Below are 11,541 nucleotides of genomic sequence, written 5' to 3'. Positions count from 1 at the left end.
TCAGATAGCGTTGAAAAGATTCTTTTATCTATTTGCAGCGCGCACTCCGATTACTTTGTTTCAGTCCTCAGCTATTTACAGCCCGTGCACGCTGTTGATCCATCCAGTCGACGTACAATATTAGTCGTTTCACCTTCAGCTCCGGCGTGTGTTTTAAAACTTCATCCGAGTAATTAATTATTCTACTTTACTGCAAATTGCCCGTGCGCTCTGTCTGACCTTGCAGTTTAGGTTGTGCGTGGTTATTATCTGAGCAGATGAGCTCGCGTATAAACGCTCGCTGACATTTTTCAGGTAAATATGCATTTCTTAAGATATTGGTAGAGTAGAGCCAGATCAAAAACACAATGCTAGAAGTTCGGAGTGCGGGTGCATGCATATATTTCTTTTGAAATGTTTTCATTCACTGTGGTCTGAAACTGCAGACAATAAATCTGCACAAATGGTGAAGCAAGCAAAACGAACTAACCAAATAAATAAATAAATTCATTTTTACACGTTTTTATATAAACGTTTCAGGATAACTAAGCTATTCAGTTTACTTATACAGAACTATTTCAAGTTAAAGGTTACCTGTTATCAGGTTACATACAATCAAACAGTGCAGCCAAACAGACACGTAAACTAAGCAGCTGCTATGGGCCTCCAAACCAACAGGTGGCCCCCAAGAGCAAAGTCATTGTCTCACGGATCATGATTGCAAAGGCATTTGTTTCTGCACAAAAAAAATAATTTTCATATAATTTTCATATTCAAAATTATATGGTCACTATGGTCAAAAATTTTCTTCTTTGATTAAAATATTTTGCTGCTCAATAGACTAGGATTTATTCAGCAATTTCTACGCAATTAAGCTAGGTTTTTAAAAGTATCGGTGTATGATTGCTCATTTCATAAGATGTAGACTCCAGCAACAGTTGAAGTGCCAAGAAACAATTTAATTAACAACCCAGCACATTTTGGTTTGTGAGCTTTATCAGATTAGTACTTTGAACTGCAAGTCAAAATGCATTAGTCTACTAATAAAGTTGTTTCTTAGCACTTCAGATATCACTGGAATCTTCGAATGATCAACTTTTTGACCCAATTATTGACCTGTAGAGTCAATAAAGTTGTTCCAGAAAGTTTGGCATTTCTGGGTTTCAGATTTTACACATTTTAAAAATGAACTAGCAGTTGTATTATTGTTTAAACACGAGCTTGCTTTTTCACACATTTTAGAAGCAGTCTGTTTTTCAGAATTAGGCTAGAAGTGTATGCGTTTTAGAAGTAGTCTAGTGTTTTTATTACTGTTTCTGGAGTATTAGCTTTTTAGTTGTAACTTATCTTTGAAGTGGGTTTATTTTTTTGTGTGTTTTAGAAGAAAATTGTGCAAATTGTTTTTTAGAACCATTACTGCTTAATTATGACTTTCAGCTGAGTTTAATTATTCTGTTTATACAAACAGATACATCAAAATGAAATTTTTGAAGAAGAATGGAAAAAACATAACACAAAGCTCACCTACAATCAAGTCGCATTCAATCCAATTTGTAGAGCCAGTTCAAGGCATATGGAAACTAAGTAGCTCTGTACTCCAAAGTAACAAAAGCCCCCAGAGAGAACTCCATTTGACACATAAATAAAATTTAAAATTGTTTTTCTGCACTGGGAGTACAGTGGTACAACAAATGAGGATTTGTTGTGCAAATCATCATTTAACATTTTATATGTAAATTAGTTTTATAGTGATTTTTGACTTCATGCTTTTTAAACATATACTGGCAGATTTTATTTATTTGTTTTTACATGCTACAATAATCTGAACAAAGTATAAAGACAGTCTATTTACAACTGTGTCCAGTTGTAAAAATTACTGGCTTTCCCAGAAATATCCTGGATTATTTTCTATTTTTATTTTTTTTTAAGAAGGAGAAGATTGAGGATAATTTGAAACAGTTTCCCAGTCAATTTCTAAGCAAACATTTGCTTAGAAAAAGAGCCACAGCAAAGATATTGAAGCATTTTGACAGCACACATGCAAGACGGATTTAATTTAAAATATATTTTTTTGAAATCCCCTTTTAAAATTTTTTAACAAAAAGCTACTGCTGCTGGAGTAAAAAATAACATAATATATTTATATAAACCAAATAATGAAAATGAAAATACATAAAACGCTTCAATCGATTGTTTTGTGTTCAACTCTTCACTCCTGAATTCGATCGATGTTTCCGTGCTTGATGAGTAGAGTCTAGTTAGCCCTGCGTGGCTCCAGTCGTGGGGAATTCAATGGTGTAAAAGAGAGGAGCGGGACGTTCACTATCAGGTTTCTATCTGTTTTGCTTCAATAAACTTTAATGTACAGCTGAGCTACTGAAATAAGACGCAAATAAGCCGACACGAAGGTTAAATACTTCTTTTAAAACGCTGTGTTTTGAGGTTATGTATTTTAGCTAGTTTGGTTAGCACAGTTAGCCTGCTTGTAGCCTCAATACAAATCAATGGCACAAGTTTCATTGCATTATGGGACTACAGAGTCGTTGCTGCTTAATCAATGACACATTTGACACACAGACCTCCTTTCTGAATGCGGTCGTTATTGAGTGATAATGTTAAATGAGTTCTACATGAGCCGAGTCAATGTAAACATAGTGTTTGACAGCTGATCTTCCATGTTTAATGTATTGTTTTCACCGCATCTCAACGCCGCTGTTATCCCAGCTGACCGGTAGCCAGCATGGGTCGGCGCTCCTCTGACAGCGAGGATGACAGTCGGAGCCGGAGGAAAAGAAAACAGCGTCGCCGTTCTTCGTCCTCCTCGTCTTCCTCCTCCTCCGGGAGCCGGGTGAGGAGTAGCCGCAGCAGGAGATCCACCCGTAGGAGCCGATCTCGCTCCAAAGACAGAAGGTGAGAAAGCACTGATTCCCCCCAACCCCAGAGGAGGCAGGGATGGAGACTGCCTTACAGCAGTGGTTTTAAGGAAGATACTTTAAGATTCTTATACAGGCGGCTGCTTTGGTGCTGCTTCTGCTCATGAACCTCGATTAAAAAATAAAAGCAACCATACTAACCTCTCTAAGTTTTGGTTTTATCGGTCTCTGTTGTTGCAGAGGCACATCCATCCATCCATCCATCCATCATTCATTCATTCATTCATTCAATGATATGAAAGTTTAACTTTCATATGGTAAAATGGTTTGAAGCTTAAAAGCTGGTTTCCCGTGAGAACAACTGGCTAAAGATGTTTGCCTTTCTAGAAGCTAAAACTAATTTTTTTGGCCATTACCCTCTGTACATGTAGACTAGCACGCAATTTTATTATTTTCAACTAAATTCGCCCATAATGCTGAGACAACTGTAATGACACATATTTACTCAGCTTGACATAAAGTTGCGCAGTCAGTCTCTCTTATCTTTGAAGTAAGTTAATGAAGAAATGTAATTCATCAAATATAGCCATACAATGAAAATATTACCTCAAGTATGAATTGTTGGCATTACTTTTGGATTAGTACAATTAATGATCCTCTAGTGCACACTGACATAATCCTGCGCACACTTTCTTATTTTTAAGATATCCCAGTTCAGTTTCAAATTAATAAATCTCAAAACCATACACAGGTTTGACTATTGGGGACCACTTCACTTTGAACATAAGACAAACTCACATATTTATATAACTGATGTTTCCTTGATCAGCCACATCTAATGATCAGCAACTCAAGGTCAGCCAAATTCTGAAATGTACTTTGTTATTTGATGTTGTTCCTCATTATTACATTAAACAATATTTAAAAAATCCCACCTCTTACATTTATGTAGCAAAAATGTCGATAATAAAGACCCACAACGTAAATAAAGTAAAAGTCAATTTAAATTTTGTTGGAATAAGCCTAATTCCTAGACTTGTATGCTCAGTACTTTTAGCTCTTGATTCTTAATACATTTTATAAATTTCCGTCATCTATTTTGATATGTAACGTATCTATTTTGTCGTGTCCTATTATCAACAGTGGTGGTCTGCAGAACTACAAAGTTCAGCAATGAGTTCTGTCTTCAGTTCTGGTCAAGTTTCTGAACTGTATGTGGTTTCATTCTTATTTTCATTAATGCCACCTTCCTGTATGCACCACTTTAAGCAACTTAAGTCTTCATTGTCTCAATTCAGCCTATCACGTCATGAAGAACGAGTGCTAAATACTTTCGCTAACTGATGTTTGTATAAAACTCCTTATGGCATGAATGAATTAATATGTGAAACTTGACTTTTTGTGTTCCTTTTGCTGTCTCTTGTTCAAGACTAACTTGGAAAACAGGTTTTTAAATCGCAATGAGTTTTTTTTTTTTATTCTGGTAAAAAAAAAAAAAAAAAAAACCCAAAAACTTTGGGATTGTAAATTTGTGTTTGTATTCATGTTGCTACAATAATTATTTATTAATTAATTAATAATTAATGTATGGGTGTCATTGATTTTCTTCAAACAGTTGTGGAGTTAGTATTTGTATCTTATATAGTTTCTCTCATCTATCTACCCACTAACAAATCCATCCATCCGTCAATCCCTCCATCCATCCTCTGACCCACACGCGACTGCCTTGGTTGTTCTGACAAGGCCAGTTGATGGTAATTATTTATGAGACCTGGTCAAGGTCCATTACCGCTGATGGAAAGTACTTGCATGCCTGCACAGAGTGGGTCTGGGTGGACAGTGCAAACCATGGGACCACAGTCCCTCATCTATTAGCTGCGCATTTTGATCAATTAACCAAGACCTTGAATTTGTTTCTGTGCGTCTGTCGAAACAAGTTCCTTTAAATAGACTTTAAAAGAGTACACACACACACAAGCCACGAACAGTGACCTCACTTGTGGTAAAACAGAAGAATGCTTATGTTCTGGGTGGGTGACATCATGACCACATAATTAACATGTATATGTAAGGAGAGTGATTGCAACCGTTACTGTGTATGTGTCTGTGTGAATAAGGAACAAGATGGTGAAAAGTGTTTGTGAATGAATAAGAGAGATGGCAGCTGATTTGTTCCGTGCTACCGAACAAATCAGCCGCCATCTAAGAGTTTTCTATGATTTAAAAAAAATAAAAATGTTCCCCTGAAATTTGTTCAAGCTATTGTTTTCTGTGACATTATGTCTGCACAGGCGTTGGTGAAAATGTGCGAGCAAACACCACCTTCCAAGGAAACCTCTGCTCACCAGTGTATGCGTGTCTTCTGTGGGATGTGTGAAGTGGTTTTTGCAGAGCAGCTGTGGAAGTGATTTCATAAGGCTTCGCTCTCGGGATCAAGCCTTTAGAATACTAATAGATCTTTGCTGCGCTGCTCTAAGTGGTACAAATTTGGTTTGATAGTTCAGCCTCTGTGTTATTTGTATTGCTAGCCTCTCCTCCTCTTCTCTATCTTGCTGAAGTCCCACAGGAGCAAGTGTGTTTTTTTTTTAGGATGCGCTTTGGAAGGTTTGATTATTTTAATTTATTTATTTTTTTTGCTTTGGTGAACCAAAAGGAGAGACTTCAGATAATGAGTATTGCACAAACTGTTTGTGGAGTACAGGACGGAGGTTTCTGCATTTACATTCACCCCCGTCAATGCCTCCTACTTCACGATATCAATAGAAACATGGTGTTAGCGGTGTTTGGGAAAACAGGCACTACACACGCTGCTGTAGCTGCATTAAAGAGCACCAAAGGGCCCCTGTGGAGGAACTGTAGTGCAGCCAGCGCGGTTTTTCAGCCTTGGGCCATGGATGAGAGTGTTTACTAATGCAAAGTTGCTATCAGAGCTGCTTACTTCTGGAATTAGCTGCTAAAAAGGAATGCAGCCTGTGTTTTTCAGGGAAGGGGAGAGTTTCACATGAGCTGCAGGAAACTGGTGAATAAAACAAAACACACAGAGTTGTCTTTGTAGGTTGAAACATTTGGTAGAAGTAAAAAAAACAAAATAACTCTAAAATGTTCTTCATGGACTTGTGTGTATTTAGCTCCATCCAACTTCTCTTCTTTGACCTACTTCTCTATCCCTGCTGAAGAATAGCATCCCAACAACATAATAGCTCCATGGGCATGGTGTGTTCTGAGTGGCGTGCAGCAGTTGTTCTCCAAAACATATTGTTTTTGCGTATAGAGTGAAAATGTTCAATTTTGGGGTCATCGAACATGAGCACCATTTTTCAGGTTCATGTATCCCCTAGATGGCTTGTGGCAAACTTTGATTTGAGCTTCTGTTTGTTCTCTTTCAGCAAAGGCTTTGTTCTTGCCACTCTTATTTCAAAGCCTAACTTTTTGGAGTGTAGGGATAATAATTGTCCTGCTGACAGATCCTCCCATCTAAGCTGTGGATCTCTGCAGCATTCCCACACTTGCGTGCACCAGACTCAATTTAGGAATATCAGAAAAAGGGAGGCTCAATGTTGTGAGGCACTTTTCAGCTTTTTATTTGTGAAAAAATTTAAAACCGTGTAATATTAACAGCATCTTTCTAGTTATACTGACCACTCAAAGCACTTTACACTAAAACAACATTTTCCCAACGTCACTCACAAATGTACCTTCCCTAAGGCCAGACCAAAATGTGGAAAGAACTGAAATTAAACCCACAACTTGTGGATTGCAAAAAGACTCCTCTGCACAGTTTTTGTAGTTCAAAAGGAAGCAGTAAGTAGAATGAAATTGAATCAGGTTGTTGTGTGTCCGCTACAGGAGAAGACGGCGTTCCAGCAGCAGTTCCTCCCAGAGTTCGTCTCGCAGGAGAAGGAGCCGAAGTGCGGACAGAGACAAAGGAAGAAGCCACCGCTCACATAGATCCCGCAGCCGGGAGAGAAGGTAGGACATTTGACTGGGTTTTAGCTTTAAACCTTTGAAGGCAAGAAGATGAGAGATGGCTTCAAAGGCTTTATTTTTCTGTGTTTGCCTTTTGAAACATGACCGTAACAAAAACACATGATTTTATATTTATTTTCAAAGTTTTCAGATATGAGCAAATGGATCCTCATGCCCGTTATGTGTGCATGCAGTCTCAGTTGTCCTGGCTATGTGTGTGTGCAGGTAGGCAAGTGTGGATGATGCAGAGACACAAGAGAAACAGCAACATACTGTACAGTATATGCTAATATTAATACACTGATACACCTCTGCTCATAGACATTACTGCAATTACAACATTAGGAAGCATACAAATGCAAATGGTGATCATTATTATTCTAGTATTTCACTACTTTTGTTCCCTAACGGACACAGTTATTTATGCTAAACTAATGTGTACACACCTGCTCACACATGCCACGCACACGCATATACACAGGGCCATGGCTGTCTACTGTTGGATGATCTACATTGCCATGGCGAAGATTAAATTATTCATTGGTCTTCTGTGTAGGCATGAATCCATAAATCGGCCCCAATTTCTTTAATTATGGAAGATTGGTGATAAGCCGATACTTTGATGTGAAGCTGATCTTATTGACTGATTTTATCTACCTCATCAAAGGCCTAAAAATCAACCACTGTCCTCTTTTACTCTGCCTTGAGAGAGGTTTGACTGACAGACCGGGTCATGTCTGCATGTTCACAGTTATCAATAATCACCCCCCTGTTTCCAACTCAGCAACTTTCTTCTATATTTAACAATATTTCAGACAAAACTATATGGCATCTACCAAAATCTGAATCTGCATTTCAGGCTTTTTAAAGATGGTAATCGGCGATCGGCCCGAAAACTGCAATCGGTGCACCCTTACTTTTGACTCTGTAACACAGGGGTACCCAAAGTCGGTCCTCGAGGGCCGGCAACCTGCACGTTTTAGTTCTCTCCCTGGTGGTACCAACAACCTTTTCAGCATGTCAGTGTTCTTCTTAGACCTTCTAACGAGCCATCATTTTACCCAGGTGCGTTAAACCAGGGAGAGAACTAAAACATGCAGGATGTCGGCCCTCGAGGACCGACTTTGGGCACCCCTGCTGTAACATATCACTTTATCCAGAAAAGTGTAGGACTGTATACGTTGGTGAAATCTGTTCCTATTGATGCTTCCAAGGGCTCGGGCTGAGTTAGAAAAAAATCTTGGTTTTGATTGATTACGTTGTTTAAAATGATGTTGGATATTTTTCTTTTTATTTATGTTGTGGTGATCACTCAGGTTTAAATTTTTTTTTTTGCAGAAATTTTATGTTAATTGTCTTCTAGTGCTGTTTTTGTTCAGGTCACCCCTGTAAAGGAGATCTTAAAAATCAATGGGTCTTTCTTGGTAAAATAAAGTAATAATCAATAGCGATTCTCGTATCCCTTTCAGACACATAAAGAGAATATCTCTGTGTGTGGTGATCCATGTCATTAGCATCACTAATCTGTTGCTAATGAACCAGTAAACTGTTCTTTTTTTTTTTTTTTAAATCCCTCACACACACCAACTACTCTGAAACACACAAAAACATGCACAGATGCGCAATTGAGGGAAAGGTTGTTATAATATATGCGCGAGCAAGGCCCTTTGTTTACTTGTGTATGGCTGCGGGGGAGAGCAGAGATCATTTTAATCACAAAGAGAAAAACCGATTTAATATCTTCATTACAGAGATTTTGGGATGAATGGATTATGCAACAGAGATGCTTCGACACGTGTGGCTGATGGTGTCATGAAAAGACACCACACTTCCACTCTCCAGCCACAGAGTAAACGACAAACTGCAACCGCTGAGGGGATTCGGACGAGTGGTTTTGTTTCAAGCGTCTGTGTCTCCCAACTCTCTGTGGCGGTGAGTCCGTCACTCGGCGGAACTGTCTCCGATCAAAACGTCTGTGCAAAGTGGCATCGCTGGTGTGTTGTGAGATGAAAGGTGGAAGGGATTTGGGGAGATTTAGGACTACGGTGAATGTTGGTGTTTGCAAAACGCTGCGCTGTGATTAGGAGGGCTCCGTTGTGTAATCGGCTTAATGGTGAGCGAGGAGCAGGTGGACTGGCCGATGTTAGTGAGAGAGTGTGCTGGGGGGGTGCTGCTGAGGCGGAGTTAGGGATGTGCAAAACGAGAGCATTAATTATGAATTTATGCGGATGAGTGATGGCGTCTCCAGTTTGTAGGTTTAAAACGCTTGTGGGTTTTGTCTGTTTTTGTCTGCTGTCACACTGTTTCTCGTCTCGCCATACCTGTTGATGTATCTAAAAATGTGTTTCACCTAAATCTAAAACGTAAAGAAATTAAGAATATTTTGGCGAAACATGAATTACACGTGTCACCTGTGATGTGCCTCATTTTGTGTAGTCGGTGTGTGTCGAGATAAAGGTGCCAAATTTGCAATTTTACCTTCGGGTACTTTTGGCATTATGTCCCCATCTTCTTTTATTGTTTTCCCAAACTTAGTGGAAACTAAATGTCTAATGATTAAAGTCAAATTTGAGATCTCCCAACTGGTCATGTAATAATTATCTGATTAATCGCTTAAAGAATTAATCAGAAAGTAGCCATGTAAGATTGAATGCAGGAGGCTGGTATGCTAACTATTGATTCAGTAAAAAGTAGCTATTCTAATGAGTAGCTCTAATGCCATGCTGACCAGAGCTAACGCTATCACGTTCTAAGCTACCGTGTTCTAACCAACAACACTGCAAGCTGTTTGCCAATCAGCTAACAAACCCTGGTTCCTGACACAGACGTAGCCGGGCAAAAATGAACATAACTTCTTCCTGCTAGTGTAGTAAGCCGAACTTGCTGTTGATGCTCATAAATAGTATTGTTATTCATGGTGCTTTGTATTTAAAATAAGTTGCTTAAACAGCAAAATATCAGATTTTTGTTGTGATTGGTAAGATGCTTTCGTTCACAATGTTACTACTTCAAACGATTAACTTATCAGTCGCTGTGGTAATTGTTAAATAGTGGAATCAATTCTCCAAAAGCATTGATTACTAATTTAGTCAAAGCTCATAAAGGATTACTCCCTCAAAATAAAGTTCTGTCTTTTTGCTTGAATTGGTTGTTTAGAAAACACAAAATTGTCATTTTATCTAAACTAATTCTTAAACTCAATCCACTCCAGCAGTTTTTCTAGAGTCTCATTTAAATGTCGTCTCTAAATTGTAGGAAAGTGGAATGGCGGAAAATTTAAGTGTAGTCTTTCTTTCCTTTAAACATTTATTGTATTATAATTACTATTTAGTTGTTTTTTTTTGTTGCTATACCTGGAATTTGTTAACTGGCACATTCTTGTCATAACATTTTGTGTGTCAACCTGTGGTATTTTTTACTCAGGATTATCATACCATGACAATCCCTGACACTAATCTGCAGTAATCTGATAAGTTTACATATTAGCTGGCTACTCCTTAGTACATAGTTTTTCTTAATTGTTTAATCTTTATCCAGCCTTTCAGTACTTAATAGAGTTATTTTATAAAGAGACATTTTACAATTTTCAAGCCTCTACATCTACATTGGACACTGCCTATCCAACACCCAATGAGTTTAATAGATGTTGCACAATGCTTTGGTGCCATGACCACCATTTGTCAGGGCTCTGTGTGTTTGTGTGTGCAGGGGTGGATGAGACTGTGTGAGAAGCTCTCTGATGGATCAGAGGAGGATTGAGTGGACAGGATCTCGTGATTGATACTTAGACAAGATATAAGGCGCCGCCTGCCACCCCGTACCTGTCCGCGTACCAGAACCTGCTCCACCTTCAGAATGTGAAGGAGCGTCTGGGAGATGGTGACAGGAGAGGGGAAAGAGGAAAGGAGATGAAAAGTTAGGGGAGAATGGAAAAAGTGCAGGTTCAGTTGGGAAAGCGAGCGGCGTAGGGAGCAAGAGATAGACTCGAGAGGGATATTATTCAAAAGAAATGAGAATAATCACGTCCACAACAGAATATTCCAGGAGGAAAGATTAGAACTGCGGTTGGCCGGGCGGGTTGAAGTGAGGATTCTTATTACCCTCTTTTGGATCTCTCGCCTATCAATAAAAAATAGAAAGATCCATGAAATAAGAATAATGCTCCATCATGCGTTTACTATTTATTGGAGCTACCTGCCTCTCTTCTCTCCCTTCCTCCTTTTATTCCTGCCCTCAATCAGAGAAGCGCTAGTTCCCCCAGAGGCAGTCAATCTTGCCCTGAAATGTAAAACAGACAAGAGGAACAGATTACCTATTTGCCATTAATGTTTATTCTCTTTGATGTGAGCAGGCATATCAGGCAGTGCGTGTGTGTGTGTGTGTGTGTGTGTGTGTGTGTGTGTGTGTGTGTGTGTGTGTGTGTGTGTGTAACGGGCCTGCTTGTGGAAGGGTGATTGAGCCTATGCACGTATGTGCAGATTTCCATGAATGCATGCTCATATGGGGGTGTCAGTGAATAGTCCGCTGGGGGAGAGCAGTGTGGATCATGGCAGCTGCCTCGTACAGTGAACTGATCGGTGCAACAAAGACGACACGGCCTCTTATCACAGTCGGATCACAGGCTCTTCTTTAGGTGAGCACGCCGGAGCGGCGTAGTTCTCGCCTGTTAACGGCAACCGCAGCAGGGGTTAAATGTGTGTGGCTCAGTCAGTCAATCTCTTCA

General features: G+C 39.2%; 1 protein-coding gene across 2 annotated transcripts in view; it reads left to right on the top strand.

Annotated features, from left to right (window-relative positions):
* The first annotated feature begins 2,226 nt into the window (after positions 1 to 2,226).
* The window catches only part of rsrc1 (arginine and serine rich coiled-coil 1), a 140,740-nt gene continuing 131,425 nt past the window's right edge, over positions 2,227 to 11,541 (top strand). For both annotated transcript variants that reach the window (XM_014470648.2, XM_023350713.1), the window contains exons 1-3: positions 2,227 to 2,308; positions 2,704 to 2,889; positions 6,699 to 6,821. In XM_014470648.2, the coding sequence (XP_014326134.2) occupies positions 2,720 to 2,889; positions 6,699 to 6,821 (293 nt within the window). In that variant the 5' untranslated portion in view covers positions 2,227 to 2,308; positions 2,704 to 2,719. The remainder of the gene's footprint in view (positions 2,309 to 2,703; positions 2,890 to 6,698; positions 6,822 to 11,541) is intronic.

This window comes from Xiphophorus maculatus, chromosome 18, assembly GCF_002775205.1.
Source record: "Xiphophorus maculatus strain JP 163 A chromosome 18, X_maculatus-5.0-male, whole genome shotgun sequence".
Classification (NCBI taxonomy): domain Eukaryota; kingdom Metazoa; phylum Chordata; class Actinopteri; order Cyprinodontiformes; family Poeciliidae; genus Xiphophorus; species Xiphophorus maculatus.
This window is presented reverse-complemented; position numbering and strand designations above follow the sequence as displayed.